Here is a 26362-nt window from a genome sequence, read left to right as displayed (position 1 = left end):
GTATCCCCACCCACTGAATACAGGCTGGCCTAGCAACTTGCTTCTAACCAACAGAATATGGCAAAAGTGATGAGATGTTACTTTTGTTATTCAGTCACATAACTTTGTAATTTCTGTCTTGCTAGAAGATTCTTCTCCTTGCTGGCTTTGGTGAAGCAAGTTGTTATGCTGAAGAGGCCCAAGTGATACAGAAATGAGGGCAGCCTCTGGCCAACAGCCAACAGCCAGTTAGAAATTAAGGTTTTCAGTCCAGTTAGTCCGTAGGGAACTAAATTTCTGCCAATAAACAAGTGAGCTTAGAAGGAAATCCTTGGGGAGGGGCAGCCTGGGTGGCTCAGCAGTTTGGCGCCACCTTCGGCCCTGGGTGTGATCCTGGAGACCCGGGATCGAGTCCCATGTTGGGCTCCCTGTGTGGAGCCTGCTTCTCCCTCTGCCTGTGTCTCTGCCTCTCTCTCTGTCTCTCATGAATAAATAAATAATTTAAAAAAGGGGGGGGGGATCCCTGGGTGCCTTTGGTCCAGGGCGTGATCCTGGAGTCCCAGGATCGAGTCCCGCATCAGGCTCCTGGCATGGAGCCTGCTTCTCCCTCTGCCTGTGTCTCTGCCTCTCTCTCTCTCTCTATCATGAATAAATAAATAAAATCTTTAAAGAAAAAAAAAAAGAAGAAGGAAATCCTTTCCTAGTTGAGTCTTCAGATGAGACTTCAACCCTAGATGACACCTTGATTTTAGTTTTTTAAAAGACTGAATCAGAGGGTCCAACCAAGTAAAGCCTGGACTCCTGACCCACAGTATTGTTTTAAGATGTTACGTTTATGGTAACTTGTTATGCATGTATACACTTATACACTGGCAGCAACAGTTAATATATACTAGCTGATGTCAGAAACGAGCCAACTCAGTTACAACAGGCCAAACTGCCAACCTAAAGAATCATGAACAAGCAGAAGATTACATACATTACGTTTTTTTTTTTTTTAATTTTATTTATTTATTCATGAGAGGCACACAGAGAGAGGCAGAGACATGGGCAGAGGGAGAAAGAGTCTTCCTGAGGGGAGCCCAATGTGGGACTTGATCCCAAGACCCCAGGATCATGCCCTGAGCTAAAGGCAGACATTCAACCGCTGGCCATCCAGGCGTCCCCCCCCCCTTTTTTTTTTTTGCAGGTTTTAACCAAACATCTTTAAAAATTCAATTTATTGGGGCATGTGGGTGGCTCAGTCAGTTGAGTGTCTGCCTTTGGCTCAGGTAGTGATCCTAGGGTCCTGGGATCAAGCCCCACATCGGGCTCCCTGCTCTCTCCATCTGTTTCTCCTTCTGCCCCCTGACCCCTTCATGCTCTCTCTCTCTTGCTTGTTCTTTCTATCTCAAATAAATAAATAAATAAAATCTTTTTTAAAAATTTCAATTTATTTAAACTAAAACAAAAAGCAGTTCACCCATTTCTCCCATCCCCCACTTACCACCTCTGGAAACCAGCAGCAATCTGTTCTCTGTATCTATGAGCTTGGTTAAAAAAATTTGTTTTAGATTCCACATGTAAAAGAGATCATATGATGTCTTTCTCTAACTTATTTCGCTTAGCATAATATCCTTGAGATCCATCTGTATTGTTGCAAATGGCAAGATTTCAGTCTTTTTTATGGCTAAATAATATTCCATTGTGTACAGATACCACAATTTCTTTATCCATTCATGGACTGAAGGACATTTAGATTGTTTCCACATCTTAGCCACTACATATAATGCTGCAAGGAATAAGGGGGTGCATGTATCTTTTTGCATTAGTGTTTTCATTTTCTTTGAAGAAATATTGAGAAGTGGAATCATTGTATCATATGGTAGTTCTATTTTTAGTTTTTTTTTTTTTCTATTTTTAGTTTTTTAAGGAACTGCCATACTGTCTTCCAAAGTGGCTGTACCAATTTACATTCTCACCAATAGTACATGAGAGTTTCCTTTTCTACATATCCTCACCAACACTTATTACTTATCTTTTTGGTAATAGCCATTTTTTAAATGTAGACTCCATGCCCAGTGTGGAGCCCATTGTGGGACTTGAACTCACAACCCTGAGATTGAGACCTGAGCTGACATCAAGAGTTGGATGCTTAACCAACTGAACCACCCAGGCATCCTGGTAATAGCCATTCTAAAATGTATGAGATGATCTCTCATTGTAGTTTGCATTTCCCTTATGATTAATGATGTAAGGCATTTCCTTATGTGACTACTGACCCCCTATATGTTTTTTAGAAAAATGTCTATTCAAATCTCCTGCCCATTTTTTAATTAGATTGTTTGATTTTCTCTAAGTAAGTTATATGAGTTCTTTATATATTTTGGATGTTACCCCTTATCAGATATATGACTTGCAAATATTTTCTCCAATTCAGTACACTGCCTTTTCATTTTGTTGATGGTTTCTTTTACTGCACAGAAGCTTTTTAGTTTGATATAGTCCCACTTGTTTATTTTTGCTTTTCTTGCTTTTGTTTTTGGTATTAGACAAAAAAATCAAGAGGACTTATGTCAACAAGCTTATGGCCTATGTTTTCTTTTGGGAATTTTATAGTTTCAGGTCTTAATTTAAGTTTTTAATTAATTTTGAGTTAATTTTTGTGTACAGTATAAGATAGTGATCCAGGTTCATTCTTTTGCATGTGGCTGTTCAATTTTCCCAACACTATTTCTTGAAGAGACTGTCCTTTCCCCATGGTATACTGGCTCCTTAGTCATAAACTGACCATATATGTGTGGGTTTAATTTTGTGCTCTTTACTCTGTTCCACTGATCTATGTGTCTGTTTTTATGCCAATACCACACTGTTTTAATTACTATAGCTTTATAATACAATTTGAGATCAGGGAGCACGATGCCTCCAATTTTGTTTTTTTCTCAAGATTGCTTTGGCTCAGGTCATGAGCCCAGGGTCCTCAGATTGAGCCTTGCATCGAGCTCTCTGCTCTATGGTGAATCTGCTATCTTAAAAAGAAAATAGTTCTAAGCCCCTTCAAGTAAGGGACTATGTCTTTAAAAAAATTTTTTTTTAAAGATTTTATTCATTTATTCACAAGAGACACACACACAGAGAGAGGCAGAGACACAGGCAGAGGGAGAAGCAGGCTCCATGCAGGGAGCCCGACGTGGGATTCAATTCCGGGACTCCAGGATCTCACCCTGGGCTGAAGGCAGGCTCTAAACCGCTGAGCCACCCAGGGATCCCAGGGACTGTGTCTTATTTGACTTTATGTCATCAACCCTTAGCACAGAGCCGGCAGTACAGACACTTCTCAGTAAATGTTTCTTTTTCCCTTTTTTAAAAGATTTTATTTATTTATTTGACACAGAGAGAGAGAGAGCACAAGCAGAGGGAGCGGGAGAGGGATAAACAGGCTCCCTGCCGAGCAGGGAGCCCCATGCCAAGCAGGGAGCCCCATGCAGAGCTTGATCCTAGGACCCGGGGATCATGACCTGAGCCTAAGGCAGACACGTAACTGACTGAGCCACCCAGACGCCCCTCAGCAAATGTTTCTTAAGTGAAAGCATGAATGATAATAATAATTATAAAAACCCAATATACAAATAAATCAAACTCCTTACCTGCTTTTTTTTTTCCCTTTTGACCTGGAACTTGTTCTAAGTCATCTTGGCCTTTTCTCATTAACATGGCAAGTGATGCATTGTGAGCTCTGAACAGGTCCACAACTTCATGTAAGGCAACATCTGTTATCAGATCACAGCTCAGAACTAGTACATCTGTCTGTCAAATGGAGAAAGGGGAAGTCAGTATCACAAAAGACAATAGATCACACAAATCATTACAGGATAAACTTACAACGGCTTGGCAGCACACACAAACTGGACACTCACTTTCAAACCTTTTTTATAGCAGCAGAATAAGTAAAATAAATAGGGTTGTTTTAACTGAACTTTGCTAGGGGAGGGTCTGGAATATCTATCTCCTCTTGCGTTGTGCCTTATTGCTGCCCAATCTGAGGCACCACTGGAATCCTGGGCTCTAAGAAACAGTCTGAAAACTACCACATTGTCTATTTCCATGTGGAATTAATTATCTTAAATGTATACATTCCTTTATAGTTTGAAAAGTATTTTCATATAGTCTGATGATTCCAGGTGGTTATGAAATATTATAAAGCACTCTGCTATAGTACTAGAAAATAAAAGAATGAATATAATGCCTATTTTTCAGGAGACCAATCTAACTAGTAACAATTACTATACAACCTCAAGTATGTATAAAATCACTCATTTAATTCTTATAACAATACCATGGGGTAGGATTGTTACTATTAATATTATTTGTTCCCATTTTTATGGATAAGAAATATGAGACCTGACTACCACAGTGTCTGGCACATAATAGCCTTTTAGTAACTATATGATGAATGAATGAAAAAAATAAAAACAGATGTTCTCACGTGGTGGGTATTCTGATTGCATTTCTAGTAATTCAGATTAATTATAATAGCTAGTAATAGCAATTAATGTTTATTGAATGTATACTATTGGCCAGGAATTGTGATAACACTTTGCATGCATTTCCAATCTTTAGATTCCTATGCTATAAGCACTGTTATTATTTGTACTACAGACAAACAGGTTTACAGTAGCTAGGTAACTACCTAAGATCTAATAACCTGTAATGACTATTCATATAAATAAATAATCTTTTTTTTATATAAATAAATAATCTTTATAGTGAATAGTGTCTAAAGAAATACAGCTTTACTAGTTTGAAGACCCACTTAAGGGAGTTTCTAGTCTATAGTATTAGATACCAAAGTCACTTAAATTTAGATCTTACTTTTTTTAAAAAGATTTATTTACTAATGAGAGTGTGTACACAGAGAGAAAGAGAGGCAGAGACACACAGGCAGAGGGAATGAGCAGACTCCTCGGAGGGAGCCCAATGTGGGACTTGATCCCGGGTCTCCAGGGTCACGCCCTGGGCTGAAGGTGGCACTAAACCACTGAGCCACCCGGGCTGCCCTAGATCTTAGATACTTTTAAATTTTGGTCTGTCTTATACCCACTACTACTATGGGTACTAGCTATCAACTGGAGTATCATACTTTAAGAGTAACTTTGATAACTTTTGATTAAAAAAGTACAATAAGAAGATTAAGGTGGTGCAAGAGCTGGAAACAGGACAGCTTAAAGAAGAGAAGTTGTTTAGTAGGGAAAAGATTTTGTGGGGGAGACAGTGAGCATGACAAGGATTATGGGGTGGTGTTTAGGAAGAGATAATAGCAGTCTTTAAATATTTGGCAGCCTTAAGGAAAAACGAAATTTTACGTGACTAGCCCAAGACCAAACTAGGTAATGAGCAAATAGGTAAAACATGAAAAGTATTTTTGATTTCCATATTAACTTACATCTGTCAAAAAGAATAATTTTGTAAGGCGATGAGTTTCCCATCATAATAAGTACCCAGGCAGAAATTGGATTATCACTTGTAACAACTTATTTACTTAACATTTATGAGCACTTACTCTATGCTCAGCCAGGTCCTGTTCTGAAACATGGAGGGCACTTGGACTAGAAAGTGTTAAAATGTAAGCATCTAAAAAAGGCTACTTAATATTTTTAAAACAAATTCCTATCTATACATTCTGTTACTACATTTCATCATAAATGCAGAAAACAGATTTGCTAAAACAATATGTTGAAAAACAAATTCCTTACATTTCAGTTTAAATTGACTACATGAGTGTTTCCCAATAGCACACGTGCAGTTTCCCAGAGGTGCCTCAGGTAAAGCCTGGTACTTATTGCTCTTTCTGAGTCAGCCAGGGTTATTTTTTGAGTTTCTGTATAAGTTTTGGTTTGGAAAACAGGTTTTGCTACTTTAAAAAATCTGAAAAAGGGCAGCCCAAGTGGCTCAGCGGTTTAGCACCACCTTCAGCCCAGGGCCTGATCCTGGAGACCCTGGATTGAGTCCCACATCGGGCTCCCTGCATGGAGCCTGCTTCTCCCTTTGCTGTGTTTCTGCCTCTCTCTCTGTGTTTCTCATGAATAAATAAATAAAATCTTTTTAAAAATAATAAAAAGTCTGAAAAATATTTAACTAAATTATTCCAGGTTTAAGAGTAAAATAAATGTCTACACGGAAATTTTTGTAAGTGGTTCCTACTTTTCTACGTTTTTTTTTTTTAGATTTATTTATTTACCCATTCATTCATTCATTCGAGACACAGAGAGAGAGAGAGAGGGAGAGAGAGAGGTAGAGACACAGGCAGAGGGAGAAGCAGGCTCCATGCAGGGAGCCCAATGTGGGACTCGATCTTGGGTCTCCAGGATCACGCCCCAGGCTGAAGGCAGCACTAAACCACTGAGCCATCCGGGCTGCCCCTTTTCTACGATTTTAATTGAAAAATCAAGATTCCTTGTGAAATGGTGCAGCCACTCTGGAAAACTGTGTGGAGGTTCCTCAAAGAGTTAAAAATAGACCTGCCCTACGACCCAGCAATTGCACTGTTGGGGATTTACCCTAAAGATTCAGATGCAATGAAACGCCGGGACACCTGCACCCCGATGTTTCTAGCAGCAATGTCCACAATAGCCAAACTGTGGAAGGAGCCTCGACGTCCATCAAAAGATGAATGGATAAAGAAGATGTGGTTTATGTATACAATGGAATATTACTCAGCCATTAGAAACGACAAATACCCACCATTTGCTTCAACATGGATGGAACTGGAGGGTATTATGCTGAGTGAAGTAAGTCAATCGGAGAGGAACAAACAGTGTATGTTCTCATTCATTTGGGGAATATAAATAATAGTGAAAGGGAATATAAGGGAAGGGAGAAGAAATGTGTGGGAAATATCAGAAAGGGAGACAGAACATAAAGACTTCTAACTCTGGGAAACGAACTAGGGGTAGTGGAAGGGGAGGAGGGCGGGGGGTGGGGGTGAATGGGTGACGGGCACTGAGGGGGGCACTTGACGGGATGAGCACTGCGTGTTATTCTCTATGTTGGTAAATTGAACACCAATAAAAAATAAATTTATTAAAAAAAAAAAGAAAAAGAAAAAGCAAGATTCCTGGGGCACATGGATGGCTCAGTCAGTTAACTATCTAATTTCAGTTCAGGTCATGATCTCAGGGTCCTGGGAGAGAGCCCCTGTATCAGGCTCTGTAGTCAGCAGGGAGTCTGTCTCTCTCTGCCCCTTGCCTTGCTTGTCCTCTCTCCTTCTCTCAAATAAACAAACAAACAAATAAAATCTTAAAAAAAAATAAAATCAAGATTCCTGCTTTAGGTGGGGAAAACGGATTTCAACTCACATTCTACTATAGTAGAAAGTCATGTTTGCTAGAAAGTGAGGCTCAACCATAAGAATGCCTTGGCTTGGGACCCCTGGGTGGCTCAGTGGTTAAATGTCTGCCTTCAGCCCAGGTCATGATCCTGGAGTCCCAGGATCGAGTCCCACGTCGGGCTCCCGGCATGGAGCCTGCTTCTCCCTCTGCCTCTGTCTCTGCCTCTCTCTGTCTCTCTGTCTCATGAATAAATGAAATCTTAAAAAAAAAAAAAAAAAAAAAAGAATGCCTTGGCTTACTGCTTGAAATTTCTTTTTTTTTTTTTTTTTTTTTATGATAGTCACAGATAGAGAGAGAGGCAGAGACACAGGCAGAGGGAGAAGCAGGCTCCATGCACCGGGAGCCCGATGTGGGATTCGATCCCGGGTCTCCAGGATCGCGCCCTGGGCCAAAGGCAGGCGCCAAACCGCTGCGCCACCCAGGGATCCTGCTTGAAATTTCTTATTTTGAATACAGAATCTGTACTAGAACCATCATTTCTTTTTCTACATGTAACTCATTACTTAGTGCCTAAACAATTCCTTTGGAAAACCTCTTCAAGTTAAGAAGTTCAAATTTGGACTTTTTTTCTACTCTTCTGCTTAAGGCTATCTGCTTAAAAAAAAAAAAAAAAATTCCTAGGCTCACCATCCAGAAACCACCAAACATTAGCAAATCAGCCCATGTATATGAAAGCTAAGGAAGAGATAGGCCATAGAGTCCTAGTTCTCACAACAATGCTTAGGAAAGCTGGGAACATGGGCTATTATTAAAGACATGTCACTACAGTAATACAGAAGTTGCCTCATTTCATTATAATAAAAATGACAGTTTGCTGAGAAAAAAAAAAAACCTTCCTTTCTCTAATAAGCTGGTTGATTTCTGCAAACTGACTGTTCCACAATAAATTTAATTATCAAGTGTACTCCAAAGTGAAGAAAATGACCCCAGTGCAGATGCCTCTGACGTGGTGACAATGTTGTCTTGGAAAATAAATGCTGTTATCATTCAGTATCTGCAAAAAATAAATCTGTCAGTAAAGTGAATGCCAAACAAATTCTGCATAATTGTGAACAGTTGCAGCCTCATTTTTTTCTTTGCTTTTAGATGACTTTATGCTAAGCTGAATGCAAAATCCCCAAGGAGCACAAGAAACAGACCCCTCCTCCCAATGTCTGGTTGCCATCTGTTCTCACTGTGAAAAGAAAGGCGTCAGTCGGAAAGGGCAGGCCTGGGATACAGATGGAGGTGCTATTCCGTCAGGCCCTCTTCTACCTCTGTTCCCAGAAAATGCACCATCTAAGACTCAGTGAGGCCAAACACATTCCCATCCTCTTTACAACTCCACCACTTCCAAAGGAAAGTCTTTGCTGTTTGATCAATGTACTTTGTTTCCAAAGCTGGAAATCCTGGAATAAGAAATAAAAGGCTAACATCTTACATTCTTCATACTACTGCCTGTTTCTCTTTACATTTTTATAAAAGCTATAATAGAAAATCAGTGACTATTGCTTTGATTTGTATTCTAACGATGTAAAGCCTATTCTAGAAATGCAAAAATTCTTCTACTAACTGGAGCCCACAGAGAAAAAGTGGAAAAACTGTTAAGAGCCAGAGGTATTTCTGATCACGTGTGATCACAGCCATGAATAAACACAGACTGTTTGGACTGTGAAATAACTGTATATCTGAAATGTAATTAACTTGAAAGTTCCCTGGGCACACCAATCCTCAGCTGCCTTGAGTTTCAGGGCATTAGTTCTTTTCTAACACTGATGATAATGACTCTTTTGCAGAGACCAACTGGAATCTCCACAGACCTCCCTATTCAATATTCTAAGTCCTCAGTATCCCTTATCCCAAGCCTGTTCCTTTAGAGGAGACAAGGCAATGTCAAGGGCAAAAAGCATGGCTATAAAGGACAGCAAATGTGTGCACTTTGGACAAACTGGAAACATACAAGGTCTTTAAGGGAAGGTGAAGACAGCACATTAGTGTTTGGGAAGAAATCAAGATACCCAGGAACTCGAAATTCAAATTGCTGCCAGTTAGTTTTGGCTAAAGCAAACAAATTAAGCTCAGAAAACCCAATTACAAAGCTATGGCAAAGCCCAAAATCTCTCATTACAAGAACATTTTCAATCAAGCCAAAACCACTGAGTAAAACTAGAAGAAAAAAAACAAAAGTTAAGTCAGAAAACTGGATGTTATGTGTGTGTGGTGGTAGTGGTATGGTGGGAGGTGGTAAGAACTACTGGGAACAGCCCTCTCTTCTCTTCCTGGCAGCTGCTCCATGACAGATTGTTATAAATAACACAATCTGGCAAACAATTTCCTATGGCACAGAGAAAGAAAAATACTTACTCCCCTGGGGGGAAAAAAAAACGGTCAGGGCAAGGTAACCACGCTTTTACCCACCCAGCACTTCCACAAACAATGGCTATGATCCAAATCACCACCCTGCACTCCACCTCTGCCATATGGAACTAATGAATTCAGCTACTTGGTTCGACTATGAACGGTCACAATTTATATTTCCTATGTGGTCCAATCCCAATCCAACCCTCAAGAGTAGTTTGATGCTGTAATAAACATCAATGTCTAACTGCTAGAGACCTCACCACGTTTGATTTCTGTTGAAAATGTTTGGAAAAGACTCCTGGTCTGCAGTTCCCAAAGTGCATGGCAAAGGGCCAACTGCCATTTTGTTTTTAATGAGGCTAGAGCATTAGGTACAGGAAGGGATAACCAACTCAGTCTCTAAGTAAGAAATGTGATAATCCTTAGGCTTAGAACTAAACATACTTCCTGTGTTCCTTATTTTAATCAAAGTGTCACCACCACCAGAATCTGAAGTCAGAAATCTGGCCATAGTCTAGGGCTAAAATCCTCCCTTTCTTGCCCAGTTTCCCATCTCAACATCTTACTGGTCATCAAGTTCTCTTCTTGTTCTTCTTCTTTCCTCTTCTTCCTTTTCTTCTTTCTTCTTTCTTCTTCTTCCTTTTCTTTCTTCTTCTTCTTCTTCTTCTTCTTCTTCTTCTTCTTCTTCTTCTTCTTCTTTTCTTCTTCTTCTTTCCTCCTTCTTCTTCTTCTTCTTCTTCTTCTTCTTCTTCTTCTTCTTCTTCTATTTATTTGTTTACTTATTTTAAGAGAGAGCAATGTGAGGGAAGGGACAGAGGGAGAGAATCTTTTTAAGCAGACTCCCTGCTGAGCAGGGAGCCTGAAGACATAGGCTTGATCCTATGACCCATGAGATCATGACCTGAGCCAAAACCAAGAGTTGGACACCCAACCAACTGAGCCACCTAGGAGCCCCCAAGTCCTCCTCTTTTATCTCCATTGCACTACCTTAGTTTAGGCCTCAAAATATTTTTCTGGTCTCTTAGCTGGTCTCATTCACTCCAGTTTTCCCTTATTCTAATCCATACTCCAATTTCCACTACTTATTTCACTTCCTTACTAAAGGCAGCCTAAAATAGCATTCTCGAAACAAAAGAAAAAGTTGAACTTATTCACTTATTCCCACTTACTTTCAAAATTTATTTTAAATACATGAATCATGATAAGTGATAGAATATGCTCTTCAGATAACATATACAAAAATTGGTATTTTGATATTTTTAAAATAAGAGATAAAAGAACTAGAGATTCTAATATCTTCCTTTGGTACTCCATCCTGCACACCCCTTTGCTTTGAGATCACCTCATTTAGGGTATTATTGCTCTGTAAGACTGAGTTTAAATTCCTTAGCATGACATTAAAGGTCTTTAAATACCGGGGATCCCTGGGTGGCTCAGCGGTTTCACGCCTGCCTTTGGCCCAGGGCGCAATCCTGGAGTCCCGGGATCGAGTCCCGCATCGGGCTCCCAGCATGGAACCTGCTTCTCCCTCTGCCTGTGTCTCTGCCTCTCTTTCTCTCTCTATGTCTATCATAAATAAATAAAAATAAATCTTAAAAAAATAAAAAAATAAAGGTCTTTAAATATGACTCCACCTACTTAATTCAGCCTTCTCTACCCCAATTCTCCTCCACATAGCTAATGTTAAAAAACTGCCAAAAATGCATTCCCCATTCTCTATTCTCACTCCACTACACAGTCATCCATCAAGTTTCAGGCCCTGTCATAGTTATTTTAAAAGGCAGAGCCAATATATTATCTCTAGAGATGAACTTTTCTGATCCATTGCAGACCTTAAATCACTAAAGTAGACTACATAGTTTTTTGTTTTTTTTTTTTTCTAGACTGTGAGCTTCATAAGGAGCTCTTTTATCTTTTTATCTCCAGAGTTCACTCTAGTGCTGGCCAAAGAAGCATCAGCAAACATTAGCACTCTTCTTATTATTTCCCTCACCTTGTTTAAATGGACTAAAAAATGGAAACATCAAAGTTTAGATGTTTAGAAATGCATACTTTCTGACAGAGCTGAGAGCCCCCTTTATAGAGACTGTGACTGTTCAGAGTTAGGACAGGAGCCAAAAAGGTAACTCTGCAGCTTTGTAAAGCAATGAGGTAGGGAATAAACCTGCTGCCTCCAAAAAGGGAAAAGGCAGAAATGTCTGGAAAAAAAAAAAAAAAAAAAAGAAACCAGATAGCTGTCCTGGAGGGTATGGCTGGAGAGAATATGCTAGATTTATAATTTTAAAATGGGGACTCTGGGACGCTTGGGTGGCTCAGTGGTTAAGTGTCTGCTTCCGGCTCAGGGCGTGATCTCAGGATATGGGATCCAGTCCCACATTGGGCTCCTTGCAAGGAGCCTGCTTCTCCTTCTGCCTGTATCTCTGCCTCTCTCTGGGTGTCTCTCATGAATGAATGAATGAATGAATGAATGAATGAATATAAATAAATAAATCTTTAAAAAATAAAATAAAATGGGGACTCAACATTTATAGTTTCAATATTTATAGTTCATTCACCTTCCTACAGAAGTTCTCTTTTTTGGGTTAAGAACAAATAGAGGAGGGGATCCCTGGGTGGCTCAGAGGTTTGGCGCCTGCCTTTGGCCCAGAGCGCGATCCTGGAGTCCCACGTCGGGCTCCTGGCATGGAGCCTGCTTCTCCCTCTGCCTGTGTCTCTGCCTCTCTCTCTCTCTCTCTCTATCATAAATAAATTAATAAATCTTAAAAAAAAAAAAGAATAGAGGAATTCTACTAATGTTTCCTGTGTAAAGCTAAGAAGTAACTGAGAATCTGTTAATTTCTAACACTGCTAAATGAGTTAAATGCTAATCACATCTCTTTCAGGTTTTTCTTTTGGTGGGGGGCAAAATATTTATGTGACTCACTTTGTAACATTTAAGACAGAGAGGTTGTTTACAAAAATATAGAAGTTATTGGTCTTTCTTCCAGGATTTAAATATCTGCAATTTAATTTTAATATCTAAATGCATGGACATTAATAGAGAAATAACATATATTTTTTTGTTCTCTCAAATCAAACCTTCACTTTGAAAGAATTTACTATGCTGAATCTATCTTACATAATTTCATTCTTTTTTCTTCAGTAAGACACCAAGTACTCCACAGGATAAAAATATTATTGCTCCATTTCAAGACCATGAAATATGCTCTTAACAATTATGTTACTTATTTTGTTTGTAACTTGAATTTTAATTTTGTCCTGACGTATGAAATATGTAGAAATATTGTCCAGTTTACTTGGAAGCCAGAAAGCTTGGGAGAGGGGCAGCAAAGGGTAGTTAGGTACTATGACAAAGGGGAGTTTATAATAATATGAAAAAAAGACAACTAACAAATTAAAAAAAAAAAAAGAAAAGAAACTAAAATCATCCTCAAAAAACAACTCTTAAAATTAGGTATGTCTCCTTCTCTTAGTAATTTTACGTATAACTTTGAAAGGGCCCCTCCCTTTTTGGGCCTCAACGTCTTCATCTATAAGATTAGATCTCTACATTTCCTTATGGCATAAAATCATATGATTACAAGGATCAAGCTATTTTAATTATTTTTTTAAAGATTTTATTTATTCATTTATGAGAGATACAAGGAGAGTCAGAGACATAGGCCGAAAGAGAAGCAGGCTCCTTGTGGGGAGTCTGATGTGGAACTCGATCCCAGGACCCCGGGATCACGACCTCAGCTAAAGGCAGATGCTCAACCTGAGCCTCCCAGGTGGCTCTATTCTTTTTTTTTTTTTTTTTTTTTTTTTAAGATTTTATTCATTTATTCATGAGAGACACACACACACACACACAGAGAAGCAGAGGGAGAAGCAGTCTCCATGCAGGAAGCCCGATGTGGGACTTGACCCCGGAACTCTGGGATCACACCCTGAGCCAAAGGCAGACACTCAACTGTTGAGCCAGCCAGGCGTCCCGAGGTGGCTCTATTCTTAATTCTTCATCTGGAGCTATGCTCTGGGTTCACTGGCATTAATAATTATGATGACCTTAAAGTTCTGAGTTTCTCATCTACTTTGGGCATCATCATGAAAGATTAAATCATATTAAGTATAATTTTGATGCTCAGCACATTTAATTAAACTTGAGTTCTTTCAAAAGTAATAACGTATGTGTGGCATGTATGGCAATCCTCAGTTTATCAGAGAAGTCAGTTAGGCAAAAAAACCCAGAACCAGCTTACCAACCTGGTTAAAGATTATGTTACTATCCAAGTTCATTCATTAAAGGATGTGTCTCTGAATATCTCTTTAGCAAAAGCCCAAGTAGTCACATACTTTTAGGATTCCAATCCATGATTCCAGTTTGGAACCAATGGTTACACTCTACCTGCTACTATCAGCTCAACTGGTTCTAAGGCTACACTATCTTTTAGTTGATGGCAAAACACTGGACATTAATGTTACAACCTTTTACACACACTTTATTTCACTTAAATCTCACATAATTCTGTAATATCAATATAGTTAAACCCATTTTATAGAGAATAGAAGCTCAGAAATATGTGATCTGCCCCTTTGCTATCATATTGCCTCCTAACACACACACACACACACACACACACTACACCTTAATACATTAGTTTCAGGTGTACAACATAGTGATTCAACAAGTTTATACATATGCTATGCTCACCAGAAGTACAGCTACATCTGTCACCACACAATGTTATTACAATACCACTGACCATATTCCCTATGCTGTGAATATAGGCCCTCTTTAAATGTATTCATGTCGTATTTAAATTTGGTTAGGCATCTTACTATTTAAAACCAAATCGGGGTGCCTAGGTGGCTCAGTCAGTTAAGCATCTGCCTTCGGCTCAGGTCATGATCCCAGTGGGATTTAGCCCCACATGGGGTTCCTTGCTCAGTGGGGAGTCTGCTTCTCCCTCTCCCTCTGCCTGCTGCTCCCCCTGCTTGTGCTCTCTGTCAAATAAATTAATAAAATCTTAAAAAAATATACTGTTAAAAAAAAATCATATGTGGAGAAAGAAAGGGGAACCCTCTTACACTGTTGGTGGGAATGCAAGCTGGTACAGCCACTATGGAAAACAGTATGGAAGTTTCTCAAAAAGTTGAAAATAGAGCTATACTACAACCCAGCAATTGCACTACTACGTATTTACCTCAAAGATACAAATGTAGTGATCCTATGGGGCACCTGTACCCCAATGTTTATAGGAGCAATGTTCACAATAGCCAAACTATGGAAAGGGTCCAGATGTCCAAACTGAGGAGGGAGGAGTTAAGAAGGCTGGTTGAAAGATCTCTTTTCCACTCTGTACAACCCAACTATTGCCTGGTCTCACCCTGGCAGAGGGCTGAAGAGAGTAAAATAGAGGATATCTAGACTGGGGAAGCACAAGCACAGTTGGGATAGGAAGAGGCAATGTACTTTACTGAAAAGGGAGAACTTTTTTTTTTTTTTTTTTAAATTAGAGGCAGAGAGCGAGAGAGAGAGAGAGAGAGAGAGAGAGGCAGAGACATAGGCAGAGGGAGAAGCAGGCTCCATGCAGGGAGCCTGATGTGGGACTCGATCCCAGGTCTCCAGGATCAGGCCCTGGACTGAAGGCGGCGCTAAACCGCTGAGCCACCCGGGCTGCCCTGAAAAGGGAGAACTTAAAAAAGAATGCATATAGGATTCTGAAACATCCTCCTCCGTCCTGACCCAACTCATTTTCTAGAATGCTAGGCCTTTAAAGACCTTTCAGGCAGGAGAATACTTTTCTTTAGGGAATCTGAGTAATCAAAGAGAAAAAGCCCTTAGGATACAGACATAGGAGATTCACATACACATACACACACACACACACACACACAAGAGCCTAATCACATCACCATATCACCCTACAGTGAAGCTCACAGTTGACATGCCCCATTCATATACAAAACTTGAGAAAAAAAAAAGATAAAGATATTGAAAATATGAAAGAAAAGATAACAAAATTAAAGAACCAGTCTAAGGAATCCACTATCAGAATAATCAGTTTCCAGGAAAAAAAGAACAGAAAAAAAAACAGATATGAAGGGATCATCAACAAAATGATTTTTTTTTAATTCCCCTAAACTGAAGGACAAGAATATCCAAATTGAAAGGGTTCACTGAGTAAAAGGGATCACATGAATAAAACAGATTCACAAGAAAAGATATCATCATGAAATTCTAGAACACTTGGTACAAAAAAAAGATGCTATAAATTTTGACAGAAAAAGTTGACCACATTAAAAACATTAGCAATTACAAAAACTTATGACTTCTCAACCACACTGGAAGCTCAAGACAACAAGCAATGCCTTCAAAATTCTTAGGAAATTTCTTAGGGAATGTTTTCTCACATTTTGAGATGATTTTGTATCTTCTTATCCTTCCTTGAAACTTTAACATTCCCCTCCCTTCTTAGTCTCAGCTGGTGGCTTCACCTCTTATTTCAATAAGAAAATAGAAACAGAAGCAGCAAACATCTTAGTGACACAAAATTAACGAAGCTACATGCATTACATGTTACATAATCTACCTCTAGTAATGTATTAACTGTCCCTAATCCAACAGAAGGCAAACCTATCTACCTGTATGCTGGATCACACTCCCCCTAATCTACTCAGTAAACTCTATGAGGGCAGGGACTTTGTTTTACTCACTGTTCATCCTAAGCACCTAGCACAGTGACTAGTACATCATAGACAGTAAAAATACAGTTGTTGAATTGAATAACTAAATGCTCTCTTTTCTCTGCCATCAATTTCTTTTTCTCCTGGATCATTTCCATCAGCACACACATATGCTAAAGTATATCCCACCTTGGGAAAAAAAAAGAACATTTAATTTTTGCAAGTTGAGCAAATGGACATTTATTTATATCACATACAGTCTTTCATAGGTGTGGAATATTTCATACCGTCTTATTCTCTTTTCATGTTGAAATTCCTCCAAACAGCTGTTTTACCATGTCCCATTTTTCTTTTCTTTACTCTTTATTTTTACTTTTTAAGTAATCTCTACATCCAACGTGGGGTTTGAATTCACAAACCCAAGATCAAGAGTCCCATGCTCCACCAAGTAAGCCAGCCAGGCCCCCCAATATCTCCCATTTTCAAATCCCTCAACTCTATTTTTTTTTCCTCCTCAACTCTTTTTTTAATATATATATTTTTTTAAATTTTTATTTATTTATGATAGTCACAGAGAGAGAAAGAGAGGCAGAGACACAGGCAGAGAGAAGCAGGCTCCATGCACCGGGAGCCCGACGTGGGAATCGATCCTGGGTCTCCAGGATCGCGCCCTAGGCCAAAGGCAGGCGCCAAACCGCTGTGCCACCCAGGGATCCCCTCCTCAACTCTTTTGATTGGACTTTTGTCCCTACTGCTCCAGCAAGGGAACCTATGAATTAACCCATCTTGCCAAATCTACTGATAAATTCTTAGTTCATATCTTATTAATTAATTAATTTCTACTTTTTTTCTACTTCAGTGGCTATAACTTTCTAATCACCTTTGTTTGCTCCTCCTCTGCTTCTTGACTTCTAAATACCAAGTTCAGTCTTACACTCCCTAGATGATTTCACTCTGTTGATCTCCAGATTTGTATCTCCAGCCCTGATCTCTCTTTTGAGATTCTGAATTGTAAAACCAACTGCCTAGTGGGTATCTCAACTTGGAAATCTAATACCCAGTGTTACAAATTTAACATCCAAAAATTATCTCGATTCCCAACTTGCTCTTCCTCCAGTCTCCCACACTGCAGTTAATCCTATTACTATCACTCCAATTGTTCAAGTAAAAAATCCAGAAGCTGTTGTTTGATTTCCCTTTTCCTCATTCTAAATATCCAATCCATAAAAAGTCCTGTCAACTCTACCTTCAAAATATGTCTTGAGGGCAGCCCCCGTGACTCAGCGGTTTAGCGCCGCCTGCGGCCTAGGGTGTGATCCTGGAGACCAGGGATCTAGTCCCACGTCAGGCTCCCTGCATGGAGCCTGCTTCTCCCTCTGCCTGTGTCTCTGCCTCTTTCTGTGTGTGTGTGTGTCTCTATGAATAAATAAATAAAATCTTAAAAAAGAAAACAAAAACAAAATATGTCTTGAATGCAACCACCTCTATCACTATTGTTCTTGCATTATCTTTCACCTGGACTATTGCAACTGTCTCCTTACTGATTTTTCTGATTCATTTCTGTTGTATTATAGATTTTCAGACAGCAGCTAGACAGACATTTTAAAAGCATAAACCAGGGATCCCTGGGGGGCTCAGTTGGTTAAGCGTGTGACTTCAGTTCAGGTCATGATCTCAGGGTCCTGGGATCAAGCCCACACGTTGAGCCCAACGTCAGGCTCTGCACTCATAGCGAGCCTGCTTCTCCCTCTCCCCCCACCCCCGGCCCACCCCTCTCATGCTCTCTTTCTCTCAAATGAATAAATAAAATGTTTAAAAAAAACATAAAAAATAAAAGCATAAACTGGATGATGTCACTCAAAACCCAAAAAAGGTTTCCCAACATAGAAAAAATGTAAATGCTAAATCCCTACTATGATCATAAGATCCTTTATGAACTGGCCCTCACATAACTTTCAGGCCCTCCATACTACTATTCTACTGCTTAATTACTGTGCTCTATATTGGTTTTGTTATAGCTTCCAAAACAGGTAGGGACACCTGGGTGGCTCAGCGGTTGAGTGTCTGCCTTCGGCTCGGAGCGTGATCCCAGTTTTGGGATTGAGTCCCACATCAGGCTCCCTGTGAGGAGCCTGCTTGTTTTTCTGCCTGTGTCTCTACCTCTCTCTATGTGTCTCTCATGAATAAATAAAAAAATTTTTAAAAAATAAAACAGGTTAAATTCTCTCCTAATTCAGGGCCTTTGCATTCTCTCTGCAAGAAAAGATCTTCCCAAGAAACTCATCAGAATTTCTCTTCAAATGTGATTTCCTATCTGAAGGACCTTTCCTTCCTCTGCCACTCTTTGTCTCCTTATCCTGCTTTATTTTTCTTCTTAGGACCTGTTATCATCTGAAGTTATTTGTTTTCCTGTTTATTATATATCTCTCTCTCCTTAGAGAGTAGCTCTAAGAGGACAGGGATCTTGTTTTTCTGGCTTACCCCTATATTTCTAGCATCAAGGACAGTGCTTGGTAAACAGCAGGTGAATAAACGAAAAATAGGAAGGACTATTTTATAGATAAATTAAATGCAAGCTTGGAAGGGGCTTATAACCTCTTAAAAGGCATATTCTAGTGAGTGATGCAATAATTAGAAACCAGGTCTACCCATATTTGTGAAAGCCTGCATTCTCTTCATTACACCATTCCATCTCTTTGATAAGATAAAAAGATCCTCCCTCTGAGATAACCTGCTTGGGGTAGAGGGCTAGCCATGTCAATAAACTTAAGGCTTGGTGGAAACTTAACAGATACAAATAAAATGAACACCAAGCATCCAATGCTGTGATCTCTCTGGTCTACAATCATAGAAACTCATCCTTAGGCTCATATAGACATCTGTGTCTACAATAAAGGAGTAAGGAGCATGTTCCAAATGTTTACAAAGAGCTTGCCTCATCTGTCATTCATTCAATACACACATATTGAGCATCCTCTCTGTGACAGGCCCAGAAATAATTCCTGTCCCATAGTCCAGTTCATGGAGATGATGGTGTAACAAATAATTTTAATCCTCTGTGCAAGTATAAAAAAATGAAACCTAATCCAGTCTTAGAAAGCCAACAAGGCTTGTTGAAGCAGAAGATGTCTAAATTAAGAGCTGAAAAAATGTTGGGTAGCTACAGACTACTTCAAATGAACTCCCTGGTCATGATGGAAGATTGCTTACTGATTTCCCACAAACAGTATCTGTCCATTCCACTAATCAGGCTGGTCTTTGTTACCTTATGATTCAGAGCAGGACAGGTGGCCCTACCAAAAGTTTCCAAAAATCTAAGCCATATGGCTGCTTATCACCCAAAGATAAAGAAAGTGTGTGATGACAGCCTGGGTATTCTATCCTAATTCCTAGCTATCATGTTTCCATCCTACCCTACACCCCTCATTCCATAAAGCTGTGCATATATACACTAGGTTAGTACAGTCAAGGAAAAAACTCCACTGAGATTTCCTGGGGTGGGGTGGGCAGATAAAAAAAAATCCCCTCCTTCAACTTGTTAACTTATTTCTACCGTAAGTCCTGGACTTTTCATTATTCCACTAGCAAGCTCAAAGAAGGCATCAGTGGGGATATCCTGAGGCCTTCTAGGCAACCACAGCCCACCAAAGCAATCATAAGAAGGAAAGTTGCCACTTAAAGTCTTTAAGCAAGTTGGGACCAAGTTCTCAGATTTCCTCTTAACCAAAGCATACTCATTCTTTTTAAGCAGATAGAAATCTGTCAAAAACAAATCCTTGGGCAAAATGAAAGGTTCCAGGAAAGAATGACAGAGATTTGTAATTCGATAAAGACATCAAACACTCAACTGAAAATAACTTGTACTTAAGCTTTTTGAACATCTAAAAATAGCACATATGCTTAATCTTTCTAATAAGCTGTCCCTAGGATGGGGATTTCAAGGGTAGTTTGTTCTTTGCTGTAACATGTTAGCTGTTTCATAAGACATATAACAATAGTCCTTTTTCTACATCAAAGAATTTAAATAACTAAACCTTTAACTAGTGTGTTGGTATCATTATCCCTATTTTCTGGGTTGTGAAACTGAGGGAGAGGGCAAATGAGGCTTGCCTGAGGCTAAAGATTCCTGTCTAGATTAAACAGAAAATTATCAACTCCGAAATCTCTAAGTTAAGACAAGCCATGAGACCTGGAATATAAAGTAAGTGTTTTAAACACAGGCTATAGAACTCTATTATAGATTTAGTCTGCTGAGGTCTCTCTCTCTTTTTTTTTTTTAAGATTTTTAATTTATTTATGACAGACAGAGAGAGAGAGAGAGGCAGAGACACAGGCAGAGGGAGAAGCAGGCTCCATGCAGGGAGCCCAACATGGGACTCAATCCCGTTTCTCCAGGATCACACCCTGGGCTGAGGCGGTGCTAAACTGCTGAGCCACCCGGGCTGCCCTGCTGAGGTCTCTTAAATATACCTCACTACTTTGTTCTCAAAAACACTTGTCTAAGGAATAATCATATTGTTTCTGAAGCACAAAAATGGCACCAATGGCTGATTCCCTCAGACAATCAGAGGAACATCTGATATGGGTCAGGCTCAATGTCCAAGGAGTCAGCCAGTTTTGCTTCATGTGCTGATCACAAACATCCTTACTAACTGCCCAAGGAGAAGAGCTCTTTTTGCTCCAGAAGAGCTGGAATTCTTGCTCATATAGTTCTAGACAGGATAGAAAGGCTTCCTACAACACTACATCTTCCTCTACTTGGCAAAAAGTATCAATAAACAAAGCTGCACAACTGTAACACAAGGATACTACATAGTTCCTTGAGTCCTGTTTGGATATTTGCTGATTTTTAAATATGTTTTACACAAAAATATTTTTTTCTTTTTTTTTTTTAATTTTTATTTATTTATGATAGTCACAGAGAGAGAGAGAGAGAGGCAGAACACAGGCAGAGGGAGAAGCAGGCTCCATGCACCGGGAGCCTGATGTGGGATTCGATCCCGGGTCTCCAGGATCGCGCCCTGGGCCAAAGGCAGGCGCCAAACCGCTGCACCACCCAGGGATCCCTACACAAAAATATTTAAGTAAGAGTTCTACACGTACCAAGAACCACTGAATTGCATACTTAAAAAGAATTCTATATTTACATACAACCATCTAACGTACACAAAAACTTCTACACACATGGATCCCATAGACTTAAAAAGAGAAGGAAAATGTAATTTTGAAAATTCCAGACCATGGCAGCCCGGGTGGCTCAGCGGTTTAGCTCCACCTTCAGCCCAGGGTGTGATCCTGGAGACCAGGGATCAAGTCCCACAGCGGGCTCCCTGAATGCATGGAGCCTGCTTGTGTCTGTCTCTCATGAATAAATAAATAAAATCTTAAAGAAAGGAAAGAAAGAAAGGAAAGAAAGAAAAGAAAGAAAGAAAGAAAAGAAAGAAAAGAAAAGAAAAAAAGAAAAAAGAAAAGAAAAGAAAAGAAAAGAAAAGAAAAGAGAAAAGAAAAGAAAAGGAAGGAAGAAAATTCCAGACCAACTAAACCTATTCTGAAGCCAAGGGTCTTGAGTTAGAGTAGATTATAAAGACAACTGATGTTTGTCTTTTGGAGGTAATATGAGTGAAAAAAGCATGAACATTTGAGATGCACAGATATATCTCAAAACCCAGGCTGGGTTCTAGTTCTAGTCTGGCTCAGTACCTAACCAGACATGGGATTTGGGGGAGATTATTATTTAAGCTGAGTATCAATTTTCTCAACTGCAAAACAGAACAAATCTATCTTTCAAGGTGGCTATGGGGATTAGATATCCACAAGGTAGAAATCTACCTTTCAAAGTGGTTGTGGGATTAGAAATCCACAGTAAATATGAAATATCTCCCTTGTGATCTTCAGAGCACATTCAGGGTAACTCCAAAGGAAAAAATTACACTCTCATAATCAGCTAATAAATTAACTCCCTACTATAGGATAGTCTCTAAGAACAGAAACTAAGGTTCTGAAGTAAATTAATTAATTAAAAAAATATACTCATTTATAAAGCTTTACTAAATTTAAGTATTCTCAGAAGTATTCAACTGGTAACAGATCGAGATCTTATATGAATAATCAGCTGTTATTGCAAAGCAGGTCTCTGTTGCTTTTCATGTTTTTTTTTTTTAATTTTTATTTATTTATGATAGTCACAGAGAGAGAGAGAGAAAGAGAGAGAGAGAGGCAGAGACACAGGCAGAGGGAGAAGCAGGCTCCATGCACTGGGAGCCCGACATGGGATTCAATCCCGGGTCTCCAGGATCACGCCCTGGGCCAAAGGCAGGCGCTAAACCGCTGTGCCACCCAGGGATCCCTCTCTGTTGCTTTTCATTTTCACTTTTTATCTGCTCTTCTATTCTCCCCCCCTCCAAATTGTTCAACTTCTAAATAAAAAAAGATCAAATTAAACCTTAAATGTATGTAATTCAGGCTGCCACCCAAAAGAAAGAAAGACCGCCAATTAAGTTATTTAATTGATATGTTTACTTTTTTTAGATATTTCAAAGAAATATAGATCTGGGTAAAAGTTTTAAAGGTATATGCTCACACTGAGTGAAGCCATCAGATCACATAATTTGAAACTAAAAATATCCCCTTTTATCTCAGCTTCATAGTAATTCTTAAACTGTTAAAGTATAGGATCTACCAACATATTCCTGCTTTTCTTTGATCTATTCTAACCTCTTTACACTAGGAATATCCCTACATATTGCCCCACCATCACAGATTTCTACTCTTCCTACAAGACTCAATTAGAAGGTAACATTCATGAAATGGTGCTTCTTCCATAAGTAGATCCAAGTACTGCCTGCAGATTCTTTTCTAGAGAGGACATAGTACTCTTTTTTACTAAATATCCCTAACCCACTCCACTACTGTACTGTCAAATAACAATTCAAATTCCACTGAGATATGTGCCATTTGGCCATATCTAGCAGACATTATCCTATTATCCCTGATTACTTAATGCATTTACTGATACTATGGTACGCAGGCATAGTCTTTCTTTCCACCTGAACTTTAGGCAAGTTACTCAAGCTCTCTGAGCTCTACTTTTCTAATTTTAAGATGGGGATAAAGACAGTATCTACCTCAGAAGTTGTTAGAAGATTAAATGAAATAATGCGCATTAAGTGTTTAGCATGGAGGGGGATCCCTGGGTGGCTCAGCGGTTTAGAGCCTGCCTTCGGCCCAGGGTGTGATCCTGGAGTCCTGGGATCGAGCCCCACATCAGGCTTCCTGCATGGAGTCTGCTTCTCCCTCTGCCTGTGTCTCTGCCTCTCTCTCTATGTCTCTCATAATAATAAAAAATCGTAAAAAAAAAAAAAAAAAAAAAGTGTTTAGCATGGAGGCTTCTGGTATTGGAAAATTGGTGTATTAAGAACCCAAAACTTCTGTTACAAGACCTAAAAATTTTGGACAAGACCTAACAAAAAATTATTCTAAAATGTATTCAAACTTACAAGAAAGAAAGAGAAAATATGAAGTGCCAGAACTGAAGAAGGAAGTAAAAACTGAATAGAAACCTTGGCTACCTGGGACGCCTGGGTGGCTCAGCGGATGAGTGTCTGCCTTCAACTCAGGGCGTGATCCTGGGGTTCCCGGATCGAGTCCCACATCAGGCTCCTTGCGTAGAGCCTGCTTCTCCCTCTGCCTGTGTCTCTGCCTCTCTCTGTCTCATGAAAAAATAAAATCTTAAAAAAGAAAAGAAGATTCTCTCTCTACCCTTCCCATGTCCCCCTAAAAAAAAAGTTTTGTTCCATGCTTATTCTTTTTTTTTTTAAGGATTTCATTCATTCACTCATTCATTCATTTATTTTTTGAGAGCGAGTACAGTCAGGGGAAGAGGGGGCAGGGAGGGAAAGAGGGAGAGAGACAAACAGACTCCATGCTGTGCAGGGAGCCCAACATAGGGTTCAATCCCAGGACCCTGGAATCATGACCTGAGCCTGAAGCTAGATGCTTAACTGACTGAGCCTTTAAAACCTTTAAAAATTTTTTTCAGGGATCCCTGGGTGGCACAGCAGTTTAGCGCCTGCCTTTGGCCCAGGGAGCGATCCTGGAGACCCAGGATCGAATCCCACGTCGGGCTCCAGGTGCATGGAGCCTGCTTCTCCCTCTGCCTGTGTCTCTGCCTCTCTCTCTCTCTCTGTGTGACTATCATAAATTAAAAATAAATAAATAAATACTTTTTTTTTCAAACTGTACATTTAAATTGGGTGTATTTTATCACAAATAAATCATAATTCAATAAAGTTGATTTTTAAAAAAGTATAATACTGGTACATTATATGGCTAAGCTATAAATGACTGATTTAAGAAAAAGCTAGGAAGTAACTATATTTGGGAGATTAAGAAAGAGGGAGGTTGGTGGGCAGCCCGGGTGGCTCAGCAATTTAGTGCCACCTTCGCCCAGGGCGTGATCTTGGAGACCCGGGATGAGCCTGCTTCTCCCTCTGCCTATGTCTCTTCCTCTCTCTCTCTGTCTCTCATGAATAAATAAATAAAATCTTAAAAAAAAAAAAAAAAGGAGGGAGGTTGTATACATAGGGGAGGGCGGATGTGATAGTAAGTGAATCAAATCCTTATCTTTCATAGTGGAAATTCAATAGATTATTTAAAACTAAAAATAAAAACACAGTAGCATAAATATGTTATTTAGAAATACCGAGGTTACCAGAAGGAAAAAGAAAAGAGCCAAAAGCAGTTGCCTCTGAAAAGCAAAAGTCACTTATAAGTATTTTTGCTGAATAAAGGAATAAATAAATGAGGTAATATTCTAGAAAAAAAATCATGAATGAAGAAGGATAGTGCAGGAAGCCTTTGTCCTTCATTCAGTCTTGAAGAACTATTTGATTTTTTAAGTTGTATACATTATGTGCATAACATATATACTTAAAGAGAGAATGTGAAGACACAATTTGGTAATAAATTTGACGAAAGATAAGATTTTTATGAAAAAATTATAAAACTTCATTGAGATTTTTTTAAAAGCCTGAAGTAAACGGAGAGATTCTAAGTGAATTAGAGCCTAAAATATGGAAAGCAAAACTAAAACTTTAAAGAAAATATCTTTAAGACTTCATAAATAGAAGAATTTTTAAAGGTAGGCACAGAAATCACAAACCATTAAGGAAAAGATTAAAAAATCAATTACATCAAATTTAAAAGCTTCTATTTCTCCTTGAGCCCAGATTGCAATCTATAAACACCATCCTTCACAAAAAGAAACCAGGGCATTTTTTTTAAAACCACTTTGTTGAGGTTTGATTAACATGTAACAAACAGTACATAAGAAAATCAGGGCTTTTTAAAATGTCTGATTTCAGATCTGGATACAATGCAATATGAAATAAACATATGAAATATTATTGCAAAAAAGTTGAAACTGAATCTAATCAATGTTTAGATTCAAATTCAGTTTATAAGAAAATACTGGGGAAGAGAAACAAATTAAATGACATCAAAAGAGAGCAATCAAACACACCAGAGATATGGGAAATTCTTTAGGACAAATAACCTGTTTCCTTTGATAAGTCAATTGCATAAGGAAAGAAAATTGGGTAGAAGGGAGATTGTTCTAGAGTAAAAAACTAAAAAGACATAATCAAATATAATGTGTGGGCCTTAAAAAAATATCATTTGCATAACAACAAAATTAGAAAGTATCTACTAATAAGTTCAACACAGGATGTAGAAGTTTTTTTTATAGAAAAATTTTAAACTTTATTTAAAAATTAAAAAAACCAGCCTTAATAGAGATATATTATGCTTAAGGAATAGAAAGACTCGGTATTATAAAATGCCAACTCTCTCAAATTAATCTGAAAATCACTGTAATTCCAGTCAAATACCAAGAAAGATTTTTCATGGCTAATACTTAGAGTCATATGTCAAACGGGAAGAGACAGTTAGGATGACTTTAAAGATAAATAATAATAATGTGAGGTAGAGGGGAATCATCCTACTAGACA

General features: G+C 38.9%; 1 protein-coding gene across 3 annotated transcripts in view; it reads right to left on the bottom strand.

Annotated features, from left to right (window-relative positions):
* EIF2B3 (eukaryotic translation initiation factor 2B subunit gamma) overlaps positions 1-26362 on the bottom strand; it is a 144986-nt gene that overhangs the window by 97890 nt on the left and 20734 nt on the right. For all 3 annotated transcript variants that reach the window (XM_072772446.1, XM_072772448.1, XM_072772447.1), the window contains exon 4: positions 3606-3765. In XM_072772446.1, the coding sequence (XP_072628547.1) occupies positions 3606-3765 (160 nt within the window). The remainder of the gene's footprint in view (positions 1-3605; positions 3766-26362) is intronic.

The sequence above is a fragment of the Canis lupus genome, chromosome 13 (genome assembly GCF_048164855.1).
Source record: "Canis lupus baileyi chromosome 13, mCanLup2.hap1, whole genome shotgun sequence".
NCBI lineage: Eukaryota > Metazoa > Chordata > Mammalia > Carnivora > Canidae > Canis > Canis lupus.
This window is presented reverse-complemented; position numbering and strand designations above follow the sequence as displayed.